Here is a 24194-nt window from a genome sequence, read left to right on the forward strand (position 1 = left end):
ATGAGAGTTTGTGTTCAAAAAAAAAAATCAAATCTGCTATTGTTGTTGTTGCTATTAGTGCTTGGCGATGAGTTGGCAGGCGATGCTGTCGTTGGCGTAGTAGCCGATGACGATGGAGTGGTATTGTTACTACTATTATTACTATTATTATTATTGTTGTTGGCATTATATTTATAAATTGTTTATTAATTAATAAAATGATAGATTGATCTAGATTTCTACCTTTACTGTTCGTAGTAGTAGTATAGGTAATCTACCATTACATCAGAATATATTTCTTCTATTGGATTGTTAAATTGGTCCAAGATATTACACAAGGTGGGGTGTCGTTGTTGTAGTTGTAGTTGTTTTAGCTTGGAAACCAAATCGTTGATTGATACGGTAAAAAAGGAAAGCAATTCGATAATATCTTTCGATGGATGTTGTTGTTGTTGTTTAAAGTATGAAATGACTAGTGCTCTTAACAAATATGCAATTTCTTGAATGGTTTCTTCAAAACCTACTACTTCATAGTCGTCGTTGATTGTGACAATATTGGAAATAGAATCTTTGACAAAACGGATGATTTGTGATATTTGGTCGGTTGTGAATTCTATGTGTCCAGAGATGTCAACGAACGTTGTCATGTAAACTAACGTTTGGAGTGAATGCAAGTTACCATTATCAATAAAAGTGACGACCATGTCTTGAAGGATACTCGATATTTCTTCTTCTTTTTTGTGTTCTCTACTATTTGCACTCAGTGCAATTAAAAGTAAAGATAATAGTGGGGTATCTTCACCCCCAAATTCAGGCCGATAGCTATGTATTCTTCCATATTGATTTAAATTTCTTATTCTTTTTTGCAATTCAAATTCTTTGGCTCTAGAAATTAAATGATGAATGTAGGGATACAGTCTATCTTGAAAGGTCTTTATCAATTTTAAAAGTTGTGGTTCTTCAGTGATATGTTTTATCATCATTGGTAGATACAGTAATAGTTCTTTTCTGATGGTTTCGGGGATACGAAAATCCAAAAGATATTTTAAAACATATTTATCTTTAACACTGTGTTCTAGCAATAGATCGATGATTTCCTTTAGGTAGGTATGTTGTTGGTCTTCATATACTGACTTGTAATAATGTTTAATCAGATTTTGTACAATTTTTCTATTCTTCCGACATGCGTCCAATAGTGAAGTGAGAAAATGGTTTGAACTTGGACAGTCCTTAAAATATATAAAATTAATTGGTTAATTAATATTTGTGATAATAAATTAATTTTAATAACATACAATAGAAGGACGAATAAAACCAGTAACCAACTTTGATGCAATGCAAACAATATCAATATTTTTTGATTGCAATGATTGTTCACAAGCAACTGTGAAAATGTCTAGAAAAGGAGTGTGAGTGTTCATATTGACCATCATTTCGAAGTTGATACATAAATGATATAATATAATAGGTTCCAATGGGTTCTGTTGGTTAATTAAACACAAATAACCTTCTTTAATAGGATCGAGATCATTTGGTTGGAATCGATCAACTACTTTTGATATAAATGTTAAATATTCAAATTGAACTGCGGTGGGATCAGTATTCCTTAAAATTGTCAAAATTCTAAATATCATATGTAATAAATAAAGTAAATAAATAAACAAATAAATAAATAAATATATTTTATATTAAATACATACATATTGTCTACAGGATCGAATATTATCTGGTCTTCTGGATATTTAGTGTATTGTTTTAGTGGAATGCAAAAATTTAATAATTTTAAAATAGTTAATCTTTCTTGCCAACTTGTTATTGTATTTTGGTGTAAATATAAAATGATGTTTTCGAGAACACATTGAAATACTATTTCACTAGTTATTTCAAATGTCGATGACAAAGATTGGAAAGTTTCGATACAAGGAAATTTGTCCCTACGATCTATGTACTCTTCACATGAAACATATAGTGAAGGTATTAGAAGTGGATCATCATAGGAATGGTTGTGGATAAAGTGTTGGGATGGCTTGTTCTAGAAATGGTAGAAAATCTATCATTTTTGACCTTACGTCGCGTTGTGTTAAATCCTGTAGACAATTAAATATGGCATATGTCATTTCATTTTTGAGTTGTCCTTCTAGCAAGAGGTGATGTTCAAATATTGGTAAATACTTTAGGTCATTCTCTTTCTTTGATTGTTTCTTTTTTTTTCCTTTTGCTTTTTCAAGTCTCCAAATAGTACCCAAAGTTTCGACTACAGTCTCAGAGTATGCTGATGATGTTGTGTTTAAGATTCCAAACAATACTTGGTCAACAATAGTCAAACTTTTTTTGACACTGACAAGAGAACCATATTCCCTTTCATTATATTGATTGAACCACTTGAAAGTTTCAATTTTAAATATACTCTGGTCATTATCATCACCACCATCACCATCATCATTATAATCTATTGCAAAAAATGAATGAGTATTTTTCTTCTTCTTCTTCTTCTTCTTCTTCTTTTTATTCTTTATCCAAACTTACATTGATAGGTCAAGATTGCATTTACTATTTTTTGTAGACGTTGAAATAATAAAGGCCAATCGTCTTCCCATGGGGTAGGATGATTTTCGAAACAGTCAAGTACAAAAGATCGTATTTGAATCTTTGTTTGATTGGTTAAAAGATTTAAAATTGAATCGTAGTCACTACCTTCACATATCCATATACTATCCACCAACCAATCCAAACACATCAAAGATATCTACCACCAATAATAATAATAATAATCATAAATAAATAATATTATAATTAAATATAATATATTATGGTCCAAGATTGATATTGTACTTACATTGTCGTTATAACATATATTGTTGTGGTTGAATAATTGGTTCTCATCGTTATTGTTACATGCGATATAAAGCAAGTTCAGTATTACTTGGTTTGGGTGTTCTTGCAAGTGATCTCTTATAATCAGTAAATGGTCATATTCATCATCACGATTTTCTTGTGTTTCTTTTACCCATGATTCTACCAACTCTATAAACTCTTTACTCGGTATCATAATAATATCATCATCACCATTACATTGTTTGTCATTCTCATCATCACCATCATTATTATCTCCATCTACCGCCAACACTGATGTATCTGTATCATTAATAATACTACTATGATCATTATTACAAGTGTTGTTGTTGTTGTTGTATTCTAATGGTTCATCAACATCATCATCGACGAATGATAACGGTTGTCTATCAATATCTTGATAAACACGTTTCATGATGATCGTATTTGTGTCTTGAGTGTATGTATGACGCACTACAAAATAAATTAAAACTCCAAGTGGTGAACATATAACCAAATTTGGTTAAAAAAAAACACAAACTTTCAATTGGAGGAATATAAATCAATGTACTAATACTAAATTTTTATTAATATTCTACTACTAATACTACTTTTTAATATTATTAATAAGTGAATTCTTGGATTAAATTAAAAATTAATATTTACAAAAATTAGACTAAAAAATTAAATTAAAATGGTTCCTCTTTGATTGAATACATATAAATAGATAGATAGATAGATATAATATATAACAATTGTTCAATATAGTTCCTAAATAGACAATTCCTTAATCAAAAAGAAGATCAATTATATAATCTACACCTACAACTTTCAAAATGAACAAATTAACGGTCCTAATGTTGATTGCCATGCTCGTGGTCAATGTCATTATTGCCGAAGATTGTGAAGAATGTTTCTACTATGCTGGTGTCAATCAAGAAAATTGTTGGGGCTTGAGACATTCTGAAAAAACTTGTAGAGATGCATATCTAAAAGAAAGAGCACGATGCGATAAAAAATGTCCACACTATTATGACAATAAATAATAATATTACAAATTTTTTTATCCCTACCAAAGTTTTTGTTATAAACATGACTTGGACCAATAAAAAATTTAAAAATTTGTTTTATTCATCCATGCTAAAGGGATTATGATTCATGAATCCATAATAATAATGCATTTGACATAACCTTTGGTTGATTTTACCTGTCAATGGAAGGAATGGGGATTGGTCGGTATTGATTTTGAAATGGGTCAAGAGATGGACAAGTATTGGTCCCAATCGATTTTGGGAGTGCAAAGTATCGGTCAATATGATTTTAGTGGTGTCATCTATCTTGAGTAGACCAATCAATCTTTCAATACAATTGATAATATGGGAGCATGGATGAGGGGTTGGAGAAGGTAGTGTAAAGAGGCGGATGATACTATCAGTGACCACTTTTCGATCGTTGATTGGGGAATAAGAGGTGGCATCCTTTAGTCGATAGAGAGGTTGAGGTCGGTCAAATACATGTTGAAATAGTTTAAAAGGTGCCAATACTACATCCAATACTTGATGACAAGAAAATACAATATCATCATGTAACGCCTTGGCAATTCCCAACGCCTTGTCAATAGAGTGCTCTGAAAATGTGCAGTTGTGACACGTTTCAAGACTGCAATTATCACAAATGAGTGTTTTTTGGAATGATACAATACTATCACTCTTTATGACACCCACCTTGCAAAGATACAATAAATCTTGGAGTGAACATTTTTGTATCACTGGTTTGATATAATCATCAAATGACAATTCATGTGTTCTGATTGAATGATTTTTTTCAAATACATTGGTAACTAATTGTCTTGCCAGGTCCATATCACCATAAAACACACAATCGACGATAAGGTTTGAAATGAACAGTGTCTTGGAGAGATGGCCAGTGTCATACATCAACCTGATCGTTTGTAATGGCAGCGACCGGGGTTTGATACCAGAGATACAAACTTTGTGAGGTTTGAGTGTTGTAAAAAAGAATGTTTGTGTTTCAATAGACACATTTCCAAAATTGCATTTAGAGTCAATATTGAGTGATGGATAGTCTAATGATGGACTGTCATTGATTTGATTTACTATAAATTGTAATACCTCTTTGTTGTCTAAAGCAAGTGATAGTTCAAGTGCTACTTTATAATCGATTTGGTCAGACGACTCTTGGTTATTGAGCATCCACATGACCGTTGGTTGATCGGTTCCAACTCGTAAAACCGATGCAAATAGACCTGCATAGCTAAATGTAATACGATTTGATTGTTTAAGGTCGAGTAGTCTATGTACCAATTCTGGTGTGTAAATAGATGGATTGATATTACTAGTGATTTGGATGGGGTTGTTCCTTTGAGATAGGAATACATCCATTTCGGATGTTTCCAATAGTAGATTAAATAAATCCAAATATCCATTAGACAAGAGCCCATAACAACTCTCATAGATGACGTCTTGGTAGAACCGTTCTTGGAATGTGTTGATTTGAGATTCATCAAGACTATCTACATGTCTCTTGAAACTATCTATAATCATTTTAAAGTAGACAATATTTCCAAATTTAGCACATCTTGATGTAAATACTGTCTTTGAATAGGAACGATTGAAATCGAATCCAATTAATTTGAATAATTCCTCGGTCTTTACAAACTCTGCAATAAACTGATAGGTATCAATAGACACGAGGGTTTCATCTATTATTATCTTTACTATATCCAAACAACCATGTTTTAATGATAGTATAAATAGTTCATCCATATTTTTAATCAATCCAAGTTCTTTTACAACTACTATCATATCTTGTACCTTTTGTCTAGTGACTACATGATCAATGTCGTCTTGATCATTATTATTATTACTTTTAAATTGTTTAAATAAAATAAAAGGTGTAATGTTTCTGGTTGGTAGACGAGGACCATACTTTTTGATTGCATCAATGTTTAATGATCTAATCGATGATGTAAAGATCTTTTCGATAACAATGTCATTCTCTAGAGTCAAATAACGTTCTAGTACATTGATCATTTCATTTGAAAGGTTCCATTCTTTAACATACATTCCACTGCTACCAACCTCCAAATTCAAACCAAACTTTTCATTTGTCAGTACCATAAATGACTCCTTTAATTCATCTTGATGTTTGACTTGAAGATTAGGTATACTATCTTTTATCACTTGTAACATATGTTTTAATGATCTATCATCATTTTTTTGCAATATAAATCTTATTAAAATTGATAAATAATAATAGATAGAATTCTACAAAAAAAAAGAAATGAATCAATAATATAATATATTATAGGTCTAGGTACAATCCAATCTAGATTCTTTACTTTACATACTTCAAACTCTTTTCCATTATTATAGGTATAATTAAATTGTAGTATATTGTTATAGACAGTATCAAAGTGTTTAATGAATAGATCAGATCTACCATACTTTATAAAATCATACAAACATAACAAATCTTGTTCTTTTCTTACTCCAATACATAATTTTTTGTGAATTAAAGTCACGTGACCATATATCAATGATCTAATGAATAGATTACCTATAACACTTTGAAATAATTTATCTATATTTGTCATCATTGAGTAGAGAGAGATAGAGAGAGACAAACTACAATGAATCAATGGCTATTCAAAAAAAAAAAAGGTCATAGGTTCGCTGCTAAAATAATTAATTTATTTAATTTATTTATTTAAGTTAATTTCTTTAAAACTTTCATCAATCCAACCATAACATAGAGCACTATTGATAATAGATTGATACCAATCAATTTTCCAAGTTTCAACATGATCATATTTTAATTGTTTCGTTGAAGTTGAAGATGAGGATGATGATAAACATTTAGATTTAGGTTGACAATAAAATAAATCTACAATATATCTTAGATGATTTAAACAAGATGGGAAACGGATGATAGGAGATATCAATGGTTTCATTTCATACTTGAGTCTAATACCATCAACATTGTTATTATATAATTTACCATAGTATCGAATGATTTGTTCGACTTGGAGTTGAGTGTTGTTTGCATTGTTGGAATATTCTGGTTGTGTCATTAATTTATCGACAATTTTCATTACGAGAAGGTGATTGGTTTTTTGTTTTAAATCTGTTTGATTCCATAGATACTTTAACATATACTTGTGAATATTCGAATCACAAAATATCCAAACAAACTGGTTATCCTTTTGGATACATGATTTCATGATAGTGTCGATGAGTTGCATTCGTATTGGATTGTCATTTATGTGATGATTGACTATTAACTCTGTAAGCATATTGAGTCGAGTTTGTTCATATCGATTTGATTTGAATTCGATTCTAGTCATCTCTAAAAACTTGACAGTGTAATCGCTAAACAGTGATTCATCTTTACACAATTTAACGGCCAATCTACAAAGATTGGTTGCATCCATTTCTTCCAACCTTTCATCTTCTCTATCTACATCCAATAATCCATCGAAAAAGTAGTATAAATGATCAACAAACAATAGTTGCAGCATTTCAAAGTCACGTTCCGATATACAGTTTTCAATCAAATTGACAGTTTGACTTAGAGTCAATTTGTCCAATTGAATATAGTTGTGATTGACCAATAGTCTTAATACTTTTGGTCGTAGGTCTGTAAAGTTTTGTGTGACGACTACCATTTTGGCGGGTTGAGTCATCGATGAAAATGCAAGTTGCAAATTATCAAGTTTGATGTTATTGCCTATCCTGTCAATATAGTACATTTGCTTGACACTATGCCAATACTTGAATAGTGTCTGGAGAGACTCTATATTTGACTCTAGTGCACTGCTAAACGACCCAATGTGATCGAGATGTACGGTGGTGTGATGCTTGTCCTCGTACTCGAGCAGATACTCGATTACATCAGTCTTGTTGGACACGACAGCCAAAGGTAGAAAACTGTACAAGTTGCATTTAACCAACACGTCATTGAATCCAAGTAAATACTCTAGAAACTCGACAGTCAATACATTACGACGTACATGTTCTACTTGCCAATGTGGTAACTCTGTTATTATACCCATAGCTTTGATTATGCCGAGTATGTCTTGTTGTTGACTGACTATATGTAGTTTGTCGAGTAAGAATCTCGCACAATCTGCATACCCATTCGACAATGCAAATGGTAAGGCATTCTTGTCAAACAATTCTACATAGTCTTTTGTGTCGTACAAGTATTGTAGATACTCTATATTTCCATAATTGAGTGTAATGTTGATAAACTCTTCTTCGGGACGAATATTTGAAAATGATACATTGAGATATTTTAATGCTTTGATCATATCAAAATCATTGGTTGGAAAGGTCGACCGGTCAAATGTGAATTGGTCCTTGGGTAGGAACAACTTTTTAGATGACACTTGGTCATCTAATATGAACCTAACAATCTCTGCACTTTGCTTGACCAATGCTTCAATAAAGATGAGACGCCATTCCTTTTCAAAGATTAATTTCTTTTTCTTTAAATAGGTCAATGTATCGATGACTTGCACGGCTCCACCCGGTCGCTTTACATGTTTAAACATTGGCAATAGTACAGAATACTTGATGAAACCTGGCGTACACGGGTAATTGTCAACGATGCGACACAGTGTACTTTGGTCAATTGGAGTTGCCACCAGTGTCGACACCATCATTGAATGCAACTCTATATGACTTTTAATGGACATGTCACAGTCCACCAATACCTTTGTACTTGATAGTGGGATTGGTTTGGAATCATATCCATTGGCAAAATGCATAAACAATGGTTTAACAGCACCACTGTATTCATTGGTCAACCATTCAAATCTTTCTTTAATCTTTGTAATCATAAATCTTAATTCTACTTGTGTAAATACCGCTATGTGTAATACTACTGATAATCTATCAAAGTCATTCTTAAAGAAATAGAAGAAATCAGTTAATACACAAATATTTCAAAAAAAAAAGATATCTCTATTTTTCTCTTTTCTCTTCTCTTTACATACAAGATAAGAATGATCAGATAATGATTGAATATGATGATATACAGTATCAAAGTGTTTAATGAATAGATCAGTTTGACCGTATTTACAAAAGTGGTAGAGACTATTCATTGCAGACCTCTTCTTTGCATTTGTTTGTGTTTGTCTATTGATTTCATGAACCTTTTTAAATATAATCAACCGTAGATAAGGTTGATTAAATATAGATTTAAATAATAAACTCTTTTTTATAATAAATATATTATCTGTATTATGATTATCTGTATTATTATTCATTATAATTCTATTTTGTCAAAATAGGACACTGACATCACACGACTTAAAGATCTGATTAAAACCCAAGATACTTCAAATTCATTTTTTTTTATTTAATTTTTTTCATAGTATGATGATCATTGCATCTTCATCATCATTCATACCCCATTATCTATATTATTTATTTATTTGTACTTTTTATTTATTTATTTGTATTTATCAAAATGGATGATGAATGTTGTTTATGTAAAGGAAAAGGATCAGCCTTTGCAATAGGTACGATGAGACCTTATGACTTGGTTAAATCAGAGAGATTTAGAGATATCATGGAACAATCGAAATCATGTGATGCATACGGTCAATATTGCAAAGCTGTGTATGAAGAGTTGGGAAGCACCACTTCAATGACCAAAGACAAAAAAGTACAAAAAAACAAACAACTAGAGTACATGGCAACCAAAGGATTGTTAAAGGCACCATCGACCTACCTGACCTCGTGTCATCATTATGTTCACACTCAATGTATCTTGAAAGAAGGTTTTCAATTTGATACTGTGTTTACATGTCCCTCTTGTCACTCTTACAGTAATATTCTGGTACCCATTAAAATCGATATCATTACTCAAGGTGGTTTTGTCCACTTTTACGAGAATCTTGGTGTTAATAAAGACCCAATGATGAAGATATTCTCCTCTTCCAACAAACCAGTCCCAATGCAAACCTACATGTCTAAATATATTATTCAAAATATTGAAGCTTTAGAATTACGTTCAAGATCAATTCAACTAAATAATATTAATATTAATATTAATAATAATAATAATAATCAACAACAACAACAACAACATTATATAAACCAAGAAGAATTAATAATGGAAATGAAAACATTGGGATTATTATTTCATTGTATAAAGATGAATGGTGATAATTATCAAAGACCAGATGAAGAGTTACCATTGTCAACGTTGGCCAATCGATCGACGTCACCACTGTTATTCATGATGGATTCATTTGTAGCAGCTGCTTTGTCAACATTTGGATCAAACTTTGTCAATGATTACAAGAAGCAATCATTCCAACAATGTATCACCAATATTTTAATTCATCATCATTATGTCCACCATTCAACTCCCTCTACACCTCCAACCAAACAATCAATCATTGATTTTATCAATTCAATCGGAAAAGAAGAAAATAATGCGACACTACAAGAATTGGATAATCAATTAACTGTATTTTTAAAGAAATTATTTTTATTGGATTGGTTAATGAAAATTAAAACAAATACCGCTGCTCTAGATACTGCACAATCAATACTCCAATCTCTACCCAATACATTTTCAATTGACCAATTTAATAATAGTTCTTGGTTACTCGACGCTCTTACACTTGGTAGTAACAAATTGATAGATCATATTCAATCAACTGATTTTAATCAATCAATTGATCAATATCTTTCAATCTCTACTCATAAACCTTATGGTATTGTACCACCACCTCAACAAATTAATAGACCAATTATTCATTTAAATAATAATCATCTTGTAAGTAAAGAAAACAGAAAAAAAAAATATTATAATTATTAATATTTATATTTATTTATTTATTTATTTATTTATTTTAGGAAAAGATAAATGAAGAAATTAAATTAAATAATGTTTGTCAAAAATGTAAAGGAGAAATTGGAACGATTTGTATAAAATGTATGCAAACATTTTGTGAAGAGACTGATTGTGATTCGAAAATGTTTAATCATGTATCGGCTGGACAACCATGTGGAGGATTTGCACTTTACTTGGGAATGAAAGTTGGTGGAGCTATTACATTTCAATTGTTGGATGATGGTAGTCCAATAGTATCGGTTGTCAAACAAGATTTGTATAATAATCCAAATCCTTCAAATGTAATCGTCCCAGTCGAAAATAGAGAACTACCACAACAACAAATTCAAGATTTAATCTCAATTCTAGTCTCAAGACCTTTACCAAAAGGTGATTCAAATGATAATGAAGAAGATGAAGATGAAGAAGATGATGATGAAGATGACGAAGAATATTATTTTGACGATGATGAAGAAGAAGATGAAGAAGAAGATGACGAAGATGAAGATGACGAAGACTATGAAGAAGATGATGAAGATGAAGACGATGAAGAAGATGAAGAAGACGAAGAAGACGAAGAAGATAGCGATTAGAAGAAATATATATATGTAATTTTAAAAGAGTAATTATTTATTTATTACTTTTAGGTTTATTCACATTTTGTTTTTTGTTTTAAACTATAAACAATTACATTGTATAATTCAGCATACATTGGAATTAATAAAAATGGTAAACTAACAAAAAACAATAGGTAGTGAATCCAAGTGACAATATCTCTTTCTTCAAAGGCACTATTCTCCCACATTCGATAATGGATTGTATAATTGACTGGGTTGGGCGATTGAGAATAGACAAGCACATATTCTGGAAGTACTTGCTTTTTCAAGACAGCTCTTTCGATTCTACCTTTAACACCAGGTTGGCAGAGAATATCGTGGTAGGAACATGGCAAAACATCTGGATGATGAGTATTGAAAAGTTGAACACCATTTTTGATAGACTCGCTATCCAATTGCATTAAATAGTGATGACCATGTTCCATTCTAATCAATGGGAATGACTTTGATGGTGAAAGCGTTCCAACTATATCCTCTGCTTTCTTGGTCGTTTGATTAAGAGTGATGATTTGCCCAGTGTTAAATGTAACTCGGTCATATGGAGAATGATGAGACAACCAAACAGGTACAGGCACTGAAAATAATTGATCCAAATACCATATCGTTGCCAACAGATAAATCAATCTAACTAGATTCTTTAAAAGTTGACTTTTTCTTAATACAAATCTATAATATAATATAGATAGCGATAAAATAACTGTAATTGATATTCCAATTAAAAGTAAATAATCTGTTTTTGTTATTTTTGAATTGTAAAGTATTTTTTTTTCCATTTCTTTAAATATAAAAATAATAATGAAAGATAAAGATTAGAAAAATCTCTTATTTAAACCTTTCTTAAAATCAAGTTTGATAAATACCCAATTATTAATTAATTCCAAACCCTTGGAATTTTTGGGTTTCCAAAAAATCAAAATCCACTTTTTTTTTTTTTCTTGGGTCTTGGATTTACTTTACTTTGGTGTATTCTTTGTTAAATATTAAATATTATTATTATTTATAATTATAATTTATTTTATTTTTGTTATTTAATTTATTGGATTACACATTTACAACATCTTTTTTTGTCATCATCATCAATTTCATTTGAATCATTAATATTTTTCTTTTTCTTTCCACTAACCAAACCAACATCATCCTCTTCAATGGTGGTTTCATCTTCTACCATACTATTTAAATTGTGTGGACTTGAACTACCAGTATTGACCGATGTAATTTGTGTTGAACTTGTTAATTGTGGACTGTATGATGAATTTATATTATTATTACTACTACTATTTTGATTATTATTGTTTGTACCAGATGTACTTGAATTTAAATTTGAATTTGATTGATCAATATTTTGTTTACTTGATATGATTACTGGAGCTGCGTTTTGATGATCGATTGGAAGATTAAATTTGCTAAAGTATTTACTCTCGGATGCAGACATTTCATTGAACCCAATCTTTTTCTGTTCTTTGGGTGATGTGAATCTAGATTCTTCTTGTTCCTTTTTAAGTTGGATTTCAATGTCTGATGGAACAGCACGTAAAGATTTAATACGACGTGAACGATTGGCAAAGATAGTTTCTGATGATGGGACTGGTGCATCCTCTTGATTTTCATCAGTAGTCTTGCCTGTTCCTGTTCCTGTTCCACTTGTTGTTGTTGTTGTACTGCTACCACTACCGCTTCCATCCTTTTTATCATTAGTATTATCTTGAACAGTACCTGCAGCTACATGAACAGCTCTAACCCATTTGTCCTTTGACTCTTGGTCGTCGGCTGCAATGATAAAGTTTCTACGTAGGGCAGTGTTGATAGAGAATGAGTGTGCTTTGGCAACACCCTCTGGATGAAGATCAACCTTTGCACCAGTCAATGGTAAGATACCAGTTGGTGTGATGGAAAGAGCCTTTTCATCACCATCTTTGATATTGACATAGTATAGTGTATCCTTGTGAATCATAAAGTAACGCTTTTGCCATTCCTTGTTAACTTGACCAATCTTGTAGAGCCAACCAACACGCGAGCACTCGGCCTGCACAATCGAGTGGAACTTTGCTTTAATCTTGTCACCAATCGAAAAGGCAAATCTGCCACTCTCGACAAACAAGGTTTCGGGAAGCATCAATACATCGGCTACGTTGTACTGTCCAGTCTTGCCCTCTAATTCATCCTTTACAAGATAAATGTTACGCCATACAATCTGGTCTTGACAAGTCTTTAGCAATGGCAGCTTTAACTTTGTACGAGACATTTTAGTGAGTTGATTGACCCATTTGTCAAAATCTTCCGGTGTGTCTACCTTTAGATAATACTCTCTATCACGAGTCTTTACCTGGAACTTTGACTTTTGACCAGGTTTTGGAGCACACCCAAAATCGGTCAAACAAACGACACCCTGTGGTTGCAAGTCATTTTGGTCTTTGAAATAGAATAAAAAGTGTGATTTCAGCACAAACCATCTCTTTTTTGCCATCACATTGATTTGACCGTCTTTGTTCATAAAACCAGACAAGACAGTCTCTTTACGTGGCCAATTATGATCAATCTCTAATATCTTATTACTATCTTCAATAGCTGCTGCATTATTCTTTGATGCCATATGACACAATGCTCTTAATTCATAAAGTACTGGACTATGTGAATTAATTTCTATACACTTATTAAATGTTTCAATTGCTTGTGGAAATTCGTTTCTAACAAATAAAATAATGAAAAAAGAAAATTCATAAATAAATTATTATTATTAATATTATTATTTCTTTTCTTTTTTTTTCTACTTTAGGTTACCTTGAAAATTCACCAAAAGCATTATCCATTAATTTGTTAATTTTATCAACTTCAACCAAATGACTTAGTTCCAATTGAGCATTTTGTACTCTTTCACTCTTTGGTGATGATCTTTTAGCCTTGTCAATAAAAGCTTGTGCCTTTTCTAATTGTCCAGCTGCCATTAATACCTTTGCAATCGTTAAATTACCCTTTGTACCATTATGATCATATTTAATAATATTTGCACAATTTTCAATTGCCTTTAAATTATTTTTTAATCCCAAGTAACCTATAGAAATGAAAAGAGTATATATTAATATATAAATACAACTTGAAGTTTAGTTTCTTTTCTCTTTCTCTCTTACAATCAACAATGACAGAATAAATTTTAGGATTTGCAGGTACTTTTTCAATTGCTTCAGCCAATTGTTCCAAAGCATCGGTATAGTTTTTTTCAATGTAGAGCATTTTACCGTGATAGACGCATTCCCAAACCTTTCTAAACTTGTATTGCATTTGAACTTCGATACGACCGACCACTTCATCTTCACGATAATTGTCGACGTCGTCGTCGTCGGCAATCTCTCCATTCTTTACACGTTTACGAATATAGATCCATTTGGCTGCTGGTTTCTGACCGAAAAGATGTAACTCGTCGTCTAGTTGAATCGAAGCTTTACCAATCAAGAAATCATCACCATCGTTTGAATCCAATTTCACTTGAAAATCGATACGTGAACATGGATCAAATACATTGAATGAATAGGATTCGTTCCAAACTGGTTCCACCAAACTTGATGCACGCACCGTTTTAAATACTTGTGGTGTATCATCTTTTGCTGCTGGTACTGTAACTGCACAGATTGCTCCAACTTGTGGTATATCTTTTGGTCCTGTCTCTACTATAGGTGATGCAGCAGCAGCAGCAGCAGCAGCAGCCGATTGATCTTGTCCAGTCAAAAGACTGCCTATACCTTGAACGAATTGTCCGGGTACTGTAAAGATAGATTCCAACTTTTTGACGTGTGTCGAAGAAAAGGACTGTATCTTTTCAATACCCTGCAACATATTGTTGGACAGAGCACCTACAAATTGACCTGCTGCCGACGATGACTCTTCCTTTTTAATGTTTAAATTTTGTGCTTGTATAACTGTTACAAACAGTTTCCCTTGAAATTCTGACATCTCGAAAAGTAGGTAAAAGTATACCTTGAGTAGAGTAGAGTAGACTGTTATATAACTATATAACTATATAATAATGTTGATAGTAGTACTGTTGTTTTTTTTTTGAAAAAGAGATAACAATAATAATATTATTATATTCTTCTTTTTCTCTTTCTCCCTCTCCTTCTCCTCTCTCTTGATATATATTATCTATCTCTTTTCAAATTCAATCTATAAAACAGAACAAAGAAGAGGGTGGGTTGTAGGGATGGATGATGATGTCGACCAATAATAATAACAATTTTTCACAAAACAATTCCCTTTCACAGGATATTTCTCGCGACCTCCAAATGACTTGTGGTCTCAGACGAGCTGAACCTAGAATTATAATATACACATCAATCGCAATAGATCGATCTATCTTTATTTGTTTTGATCAAATAGTTTTGATCAAATAATAACTTTAAAAATACGAGAGTTATATAACTAACAAAATACACATGCGGTCTTGTGATGGAATAAAAGAATCATTGTAATAGTTCAAACAACTTTTCCTTTTAACGAACACACCTATCATCATCCGCCGTTTAAAAAATTTAAATAAATTATTGTAGGGGGGGACATGATGATCTTCGCCGATGACTATGGTGTGTTAAAAGTTGAATTGAATAACTCTCCTCTAGTTCATTAGATTTCTATCATATATCAAAACAAATAATTTGGTTAGAGAGAGAGAGATAAGAAAGATGAGAATAATATTAGCAGTATTACTTGCAATCTTTGTTGCAATTGCAACATCGAAAAGAATATCACCATTCTTTGAAAACAACTTAAAGTTTGATCATGTACCATCACATGTTTTAAATAATTATGATTCAGAGTATGTAGTAGTAGTAGTAGTAGTAGTAGTAGTAGTAGTAGTAGTAGTAGTAGTAGTAGTAGTAGTAGTAGACAATTGTCTTGACACCTGACACTCAACTCACTTATTCATTTCAAATCATCATCATCATCATCGTCATCATCAGATCAGATGCAGGAGAACCATTAATTCTAAGTGATTATTTGGATACACCAGAACTTGCTAGAAGAAAGTCATGTGTTGATATCAATATGGCACCTTTTGGTCGTTGTTCAATGTTGGATAATGTCAATGATCCAATCAACGATGTCACTCCATTCACCTATTCAGGTTATTTCACCGTCAATCAAACCTATGACCAAAACCTCTTTTACTGGTTCTTTGAAGCTCAATCTGGTAAACAAAATGCTCCCATTTTAATTTGGCTCCAAGGTAAAATTAGACAAAATATTATTATTATTTATTTTGAATGAAGTTAACTAATATTTGTTTGTTTATAGGTGGACCTGGTGGATCTAGTTTATTTGGTTTGTTCTCTGAAAATGTAAGTATTAATTGGATTATTTCTTATTTGTTGGAAATATATTAATTATGATTTTTGTTTGAATTTGATTTTAGGGTCCATTTGCCATTTTAAATAATTTAACAATGGTACCAAGAAATATTACATGGAATACTGATTATCATATGATCTATATTGATAACCCTGTTAATACTGGTTTCAGTTACAGTAGTGAGGTTGCCGGTTGCTCAAGCAATCAAGACCAAATTGCTTACAATCTTCATCAATTGTTAATTCAATTCTATCAAGTATTCCCACAATATGTTGATAATGAGTAAGTTAAACTAATTAGTTTACATCAATCTTTGACAAAGATTACTTATCTCTCTCTCTCGTTTAGATTATATATTACAGGTGAAAGTTATGCAGGTAAATATATTCCAGCATTTGCTTATTACATTTTACAACAAAATCCAAATCTATCTGTAAAGATTAATTTGGCTGGTGTTGCCATTGGTGATGGTTTGTGTGATCCAGTCACCCAAGTCACTCAATATGCCAACCTTGCCTATTACACTGGTTTGGCTGATATCGTCCAACAAGAGACTATGATGATGTACCAAGACAAGATTGTTGAAGCTATCAACCAACAAGAATGGGGTATTGCCAACGACCTCTTTACCGACCTCATCAACGGTCCACCTGACTATTTCCAAAATATTACTGGTGAACCTGACTACTATGATATTCGTCGTACTGTCGAGTATGTATAAATAGAAACATCATAACAACATAACAACATAACAACATAACATACACACATTCATCTATATATCCATGTCCACATATATATTAATATTAATACCATTATTTTTTTAAATTTTAATTTATTTAGACCAAGTTATGGAGGAAACTTTGAATTATTTGTAAATCAATCATCTATTCGTAATTTGTTACATGTTGGTAACCATTACTTCCAAGATAACAATGAAGTGTATTTGGCATTACAAGAGGATATCCCCAAGTCTGTCAAACCATTGATCCCAACACTCATCGAGAATATCAAGGTTATGTTTTACAATGGTCAATTTGATTTCATCGTTGGTGTATCCACTACCGAAACCTTTATTCGTACTATCCCGTGGTCGGGTATAGGTTCGTTTATCCAAACCGATAGAGTCATTTGGTACATTCCAACCGATACTATCGATGTTGCCGGTTACGTCAGACATTACCAAAACTTAACTCAAGTTGTTGTTCGTGGTGCAGGCCACATTGTGCCATTTGACCAAAGCGCACGCGCATACGATATGATTACAAGATTCGTAAACAATGAACCATGGACCAACTAATATAATAATTATTAACTAACTAAATAATTAATAAATAAATATTCATTTTTTTTTTTATTACTAAACATCCCCTTTTAAATCAAAATTGATTACTGAATGATTGTTGCTTTAATCAAGTTTATGTAGATAGAGCAGATGTCATTCTTTACATATGACTACTACAAAAGCTGGTCAACCCCATATGTCTCAGCTAATTGATTAATTAATTAATTTATTTGTTTTTTTTTTTTTTTTGCCCAAAAACCAAACACACTATGAATTTTAATTGGGATAGTTCATTGTTGCAATACAATAGAGATAATTAATTATCAAACCATCATACTTTTATTAAAAATCCTCCCCATCCTCCCCTTTGTAGCAGCTATGAACGTTTGTGCGGTGTAGGATACATCCAGATGCGGTAGTGGTGGACCTTATCTATCTTTAGGTGCACAAGGATGATTATTTGAAAGATTCACTATGTATTTGGAATATCAATATGAATCAAATCTGCAAACCAAGAGCATTAGGTTACATTGACCATGGAATTAAGAGGAGGACTGTCGAAAAGTAAAGAGTCATGCAAGTCAGAGGTCCAAAGGGAATCAAATGGTGCAGCATTGGTACCACCAAACTCGATCACACCACAGCAACAAACAACAACCAACTTTTCTACACCAATCAACCAATCAAGTACCAGACCATCAAATGGTGCAGCATTGGTACCATCAAACTCGACCACACCACAGCAACAACATCGACCAATCAAGTACCAGATCACAGGATGCATCATTGGCAATGCAAACTTGCTCACCAATCGTCTGATATCACAAAAATATTTGTATCGTTCCAACCAACCAATCCACTTTCTATCCAATGCATTAAATGGACAACCACCAGCCAACCATACTTGAGTACTACCATTACAATAAATAATTTAAATGTCCTGTTGGTTGCCTAAAAATCTTTTCGGAACTGCAGAATAACACACCACCCAAATTAAAGCAGTCGTCCCAGAGACGGTTGAGAGACTCGAGTCGCTCGACGGGGTCACTCATCAGTGCGTAATCGGATTGGTAGTCTTCATAGATGCGATAGTACCTGACGACTTGGGGAAACAATAGTCAAAGTTGATGAGCATCATTGTCTCGAAAAAGAATGGTGGTGTTCCCGATATGCGGTCAAACATCTTGGGAGAGGGTATGAAAAAGGTTGCCACGCAGTACGCTGTCATGAGGTATGCCGATGCATGCCAACTCGATGCGATTGGCTTTTTGGTTAGAATTCTCGGATATATTGTTGTACTGTCGGTGCAACATTTAATAATGTTTTATAAGCTTTAATATCTTTTCTTCTTATAATTGATACTCTTTTATAAATTTCTAATTTTTTAATAATCTTTTTCAAAAATAAATAATTAAATTAATAAATAAATGGAAATAATTAAATATTGATATTTCATTTCTTTTTTCTTACTTCATTTAAAACAGTCAAGAGTGGAGAGATATTTGGAGATTTTGAAATAAATGATAGATTAAATGCCGATGGATTACAAGTATTTAGATAATATTGTTGACTATTGTTTGAACAGGCCAACATCCAGAGCAAGAGATACTCTTGGTTGGTGTAATCGAGTACCATATTCATGTTCATCATTTGTATTATTATTATTATTCTGTTGTTGTTGTTGTTGTTGTGCTTTCTGAAGTTGATTACTTGTAGCCGAAGATGTCGTAGTACTACTAATACTACTACTAGGTGATAATGCCAGGACTTCACCATTGTTTCAACTACCATACATATTTGTTTATTTATGTAAATGTTATATAGGACCATGAATAATAATAGAAGCACAGTATAAGAGATAGCTGGGAGTGAGAGCATAGAGAGTCTTGAGATGAATCGTCTTGGTGTCACCTGCCAACACATCTTTGTAGAGACTATATACTTTTGGTAAGGATACAATAGATACCAACATGAGATGGTTATTAAAATACAATGATAGAATAACAATCAATGCATGATAACTAGATAGATTAGATAGAATAGAATAGAAATATTTGGGTTAGACGCGATTGGTGACTTGTAAGATATATAAATAGATAGGTCTCGAGATACTCTTACCAAAATAATAAGAAAAATATAAATCTTATAGAATTCTTTTTACCAAGAATGATGTTTAGTGTTAGAATTCCTGCTTTTGCATCGTCGTCTATATCTCGAGAATCTGAACACAAAGTTGATCGATTCGAGTTTTCGTTTGAAGAAAATATTTTCGTTTTTAAAAGATGACAGTCATGATCATGTCAAGGCCAACAGAAAAGAGAAACGAGCGATACTCATTAAACAATAGCCATATGACAAATAAGATGACAGCTAGAGATAATAAGGTTATCATTCTCTTTTTAATTGTTGTCTGTTTGGCAGTGGTCAAAGTACAGAGTAGTAACAGAGACACCAATGAGCAACCACAGGTAGTGTATGTTGACAAAAACTCATTGTGCCTAGTCGACTGTGGTACTGAGATGTCACCCTTTTCCAACTTTGTCGATGCTATCCAACACATCACCGCCTTGCGTAGTAACAGGTCGTCGTCGGCTGTCAACATCGATTGGCTTCTTCAAAACAGCCACCACCAACAACAAGACTTGACTACCATCATTGTCAAAGATGGTATTTATCGTGGATCTAAAAACAAAGGTTTAGATATCAATTTTCCTTTGCATATTATGTATGTACATAAAAACATAGAGATAGAGATAAAAAAAAAAGAAAAAGAAAATTAAAAAATAATTTAAAAAAAAATAATAATAATAATGGAAATATTGGATGTGATGATCATGTGAAGATGGTTTTATTAATTAATCATAATTCTTTTCTATTTATTTTATTTTATATTTATTGTCATTTATTTTTTGAACAGAGCTCAATCACCACCCAAACAAACAACCTACGTTTCAGTTAAATTCAACGATGCACAAGTAATCATTGATTGTGAGAATGTAGGTAATGCCATTACAGTCAAGAATGTCACTCTCTTTAAGCTATCAAACATTGGTATTCATCGTTGCGTCGGTTCATCAGGAGGTGCTCTCTCGATTGTAAACTCATCGGTTGTCGTTGGTGCCGTTACGTTTGTCGGTAATCAAGCTCTCAACGGAGGTGCAGTCTCATTGTCCAATTCAAACATTGATTTCACTCGTTGTCTCTTTATGGACAATCGAGCTGTTACACAAGGATACGATATCTATGCATCGTCGTCTGTCGTCGGCCTATCAATGACCAATCAAAAGCCATGTGATATGTATTCTACTGGAGGTTCGGTATCGATTAAACTCGATTCATCATACCTCTCGATGGACAGTACCACAACTATGGAAGGTCTCAAAATAGCAGGTGATCTATCTACTATATCATTACCCACTGGTATCGTCACTGTTCTCGATCGTACATGTCCCACTCCACCAACAGGTATGATGATATCTATCAATTATTCAATTAATCAAATACTAACATAATTATCTTTACCTTTAGTATCCTGGGCATATATATTTAAAGTATTTAGTACCTATACTGAGAGTTGTAACAACAATAATGTATGTGACGATGGAGAATCATGCCTTTATTGCCCATCGGATTGTTCTTGTGTTGCCTCTGGATGGAAGATTGAAATATTCAAGAATATGCCTGCACTTCCAATCACAGTTGCAGCTGACATTATTCAATTGTCACCAAGTATTGTCACCCTTGGCCATTCATATGCTGTTATGAATGCCTACCTCAAGATTAATAAGCATGCTACCTATGAATTCAAATTCGTCGGTAGTAATTCCGGTTTTGTATTTTCAGTCGATGGAAATGACATTGTCTATAGTGCCGCTTCCCTTTCCAAAGTCGATACAACGAGATCAGTTAGACTGACAGCCACCAATGTACACCATCTTCGTTTGTCCATCACCAAGGCTGTACCCTATTTTAACTACCCCTTTGGTGCCAACCTCAAGATCTATTGGAGAAGAAAAGCCGATGGTGAACAATTCGTATTACTTGATCCATTCTATTCCAAAAATAGTAAGTACCATTTTTTAAGCTGTTTAAAATTATATATTTATATCACAAACAAATTTAATTAATTATATTTAAATTTAATTTTTAGTTTGTAATGATGGTATTTTGGATGATAGAGAGAAATTACCAGCCTATAAATGTGTTGCTGATCAAAAGACTTTGGATCCATCCAAAGATACTTGTGGTGATGGAATTTGTAGTGAGATACCAGAAGATTGTCTCGCAGATTGTTATCATATTATCTCCGATATGTGTCCAGAACAAGCCACACCTCACCGTCTCGATCCAACCTATTCCAAGATGGATTTTGTCGGAACAGCCCTCAACAACCAATACATGTACACGTTGCCAGGTATCCAACTCTTGTCTCACGGTATCGACATTGTGACTGATGAATATACAAATGCACCTGTATTCCATTTTGGATATTGTGACAATTCATCATACTCTACAGTCCATGACTTGTATCGTGGTCTAGTGTACACAGTACCCAAAGGAATACATGCAATCCCGACACCAAAATGCTCATATTCAGCCTCAACCAAAAGCTATTCGTCATCTTCTCAAGTCTCTCAAGAAAAGGCAGACGACATTAGTGTGGCTGATTCAGCCAATCTTGGTGCAGCATATTGGGGAGTATCAATTCAAGCCAGTGTTGCATTCTCTCAATCCTCTTCTACCAAATCGGCAAGTGATCTCGAAAAGAAGGTATCTGGTCAGATCATGGTTGACACTGTTCTATGTGAGACTACTCGTGTCCACATCACCGCCGAGAATATGACATTCCATCCCAATTTCGTGAGGGATGTTGCACAAGCAGACACTATAGCCAAAATGGAATTGGTTGTCGCCAAGTACGGTTCACTGTACCTCAAAAGTGCTGTGATGGGTGGTTCATTGACACACATTACCGTCGTATCTCATTCGAGCTTTGAAGGAAAGGTATCTTCTGATATTGCAAAAAATACTCAACTTTCTCTGTCTGCCAAGGTGTCGTCGCCAGTACTCAAGGTCAGTGCCAACTACAAGAAAGGTACCGACAACTCAATCACAAACGAACAACAAAACAAGTTTGAAGATGACAGTGCATCAACGACAATCATGACCAAAGGTGGTCCACCAGGTTCATTTGGTCCAGACACCAAGGGAGCCAACAACAACTTTGGTGAATGGGCAAAAGGTGTCGATCTATTGCCCGTACCCATCAAGAAAGAGTATGGATTCATTGTTGACTTGATCCCCGAAAACTGGCGCGTCAAAGGTTCAATCGAAACCATCCAATCGATGTGGAACAAAGCTGAAATCGCTCACCTTTACAAACATTTTGCAAGCAAACTCGAATTTAAACAAATTGAATGTATGTTTATTCCACACACAACCCTCCTACCATATTGCTCTCGATATGACCAACACTTACCACCTATCTTTAATATTAATATCAATAACCAAAAATAATAATAGCATTAAAAACAGATGAATCGATTTTTTATTTGAATACTCCCCAATCTGTTGGTACACCGTATCTACTTTCGTTTACTATTAAAACGGCAGATGGAATAATCAGAACACCACCAGCCAGCTCTTTAGACTCGGGAGCACTATTTGTTTTACCGATCGGTGAGATAATAGCTGTCGCTGGATATCCAACCAGCAAAACCTCATTCGATGTCTATGATGTGGTCACTGGTCGCTTCTACAACTTTGTCTACTATGGTAATATCTGGAATCAATTGCTCACCAAAACATTTAGCTTCCGTATTCAAATGACCAAAATTGGTGATTGTACCACTTGCACTCTCTATCCAATCATACGAATCACCCAGAAAGGTACTCTTGGCAGCTATACGGTGGATTACAACCCTACTGCGACTAATGCAATTCACTACACGGGCCCATATCTTGGTGATCTTCAATTATTGTCGGTTGAGCCCATTACGTCATTTGAAAATGAGGGTATCACCTTTAGCTACACAATCAATGCATTCAACATCGTTCAGTATTGTCCCAATGCTCCTGGAGTGAGAAGTGGAGAGGGAATGTGTACGATTCCTGCTCGCATGCCCTTTGAGACAAAGTACTCGACCATCTATGGCACCTTACCAAGGACATTCGACTTGTCAACCTCAAAAGTTACAACTGTTAGCATTATAAAACACGACATTCTTCCTCTTTCAATCAATATTTAAAAATTATAATAAAACAACTTTATT

At 33.2% G+C, this 24194-nt stretch overlaps 7 protein-coding genes across 7 annotated transcripts; 4 read left to right on the top strand and 3 right to left on the bottom strand.

Annotated features, from left to right (window-relative positions):
• Positions 1 to 14: 14 nt before the first annotated feature.
• DFA_10508 (uncharacterized protein) lies at positions 15 to 3773 on the bottom strand (the record flags this gene model as incomplete). The annotated part of the gene is made up of 10 exons (XM_004354356.1): positions 15 to 141; positions 229 to 592; positions 659 to 1208; positions 1275 to 1375; positions 1487 to 1584; positions 1680 to 2011; positions 2049 to 2428; positions 2506 to 2725; positions 2816 to 3285; positions 3680 to 3773. 10 exons carry the CDS (start codon positions 3771 to 3773, stop codon positions 15 to 17), a joined length of 2736 nt encoding a protein of 911 aa, XP_004354408.1.
• A 165-nt stretch (positions 3774 to 3938) lies between these two features.
• On the bottom strand, positions 3939 to 9103 carry DFA_10509 (uncharacterized protein; the record flags this gene model as incomplete). Its single annotated transcript, XM_004354357.1, has 5 exons — positions 3939 to 6098; positions 6182 to 6458; positions 6612 to 7565; positions 7809 to 8740; positions 8831 to 9103. 5 exons carry the CDS (start codon positions 9101 to 9103, stop codon positions 3939 to 3941), a joined length of 4596 nt encoding a protein of 1531 aa, XP_004354409.1.
• A 203-nt stretch (positions 9104 to 9306) lies between these two features.
• Positions 9307 to 11276, top strand: DFA_10510 (RING zinc finger-containing protein; the record flags this gene model as incomplete). The annotated part of the gene is made up of 2 exons (XM_004354358.1): positions 9307 to 10626; positions 10707 to 11276. 2 exons carry the CDS (start codon positions 9307 to 9309, stop codon positions 11274 to 11276), a joined length of 1890 nt encoding a protein of 629 aa, XP_004354410.1.
• A 56-nt stretch (positions 11277 to 11332) lies between these two features.
• DFA_10511 (uncharacterized protein) lies at positions 11333 to 15755 on the bottom strand (the record flags this gene model as incomplete). The annotated part of the gene is made up of 6 exons (XM_004354359.1): positions 11333 to 11417; positions 11562 to 11928; positions 12354 to 13984; positions 14079 to 14349; positions 14426 to 15308; positions 15723 to 15755. 6 exons carry the CDS (start codon positions 15753 to 15755, stop codon positions 11333 to 11335), a joined length of 3270 nt encoding a protein of 1089 aa, XP_004354411.1.
• Positions 15756 to 15970: 215 nt separating this feature from the next.
• On the top strand, positions 15971 to 18139 carry DFA_10512 (peptidase S10 family protein; the record flags this gene model as incomplete). Its single annotated transcript, XM_004354360.1, has 7 exons — positions 15971 to 16104; positions 16250 to 16515; positions 16584 to 16627; positions 16702 to 16919; positions 16986 to 17348; positions 17481 to 17910; positions 18068 to 18139. The coding sequence occupies 7 exons, from the start codon at positions 15971 to 15973 to the stop codon at positions 18137 to 18139; spliced, it is 1527 nt and encodes a 508-aa protein (XP_004354412.1).
• Positions 18140 to 18458: 319 nt separating this feature from the next.
• DFA_10513 (uncharacterized protein) lies at positions 18459 to 18830 on the top strand (the record flags this gene model as incomplete). Its single annotated transcript, XM_004354361.1, has 1 exon — positions 18459 to 18830. One exon carries the CDS (start codon positions 18459 to 18461, stop codon positions 18828 to 18830), a length of 372 nt encoding a protein of 123 aa, XP_004354413.1.
• A 219-nt stretch (positions 18831 to 19049) lies between these two features.
• DFA_10514 (uncharacterized protein) lies at positions 19050 to 24170 on the top strand (the record flags this gene model as incomplete). The annotated part of the gene is made up of 7 exons (XM_004354362.1): positions 19050 to 19116; positions 19480 to 19574; positions 20205 to 20647; positions 20840 to 21387; positions 21475 to 21987; positions 22073 to 23341; positions 23446 to 24170. 7 exons carry the CDS (start codon positions 19050 to 19052, stop codon positions 24168 to 24170), a joined length of 3660 nt encoding a protein of 1219 aa, XP_004354414.1.
• Positions 24171 to 24194: the final 24 nt, after the last annotated feature.

This window comes from Cavenderia fasciculata (assembly GCF_000203815.1).
Source record: "Cavenderia fasciculata unplaced genomic scaffold Scf_EU5ZYIE02H8LDV-5, whole genome shotgun sequence".
NCBI classification, from domain to species: domain Eukaryota; phylum Evosea; class Eumycetozoa; order Acytosteliales; family Cavenderiaceae; genus Cavenderia; species Cavenderia fasciculata.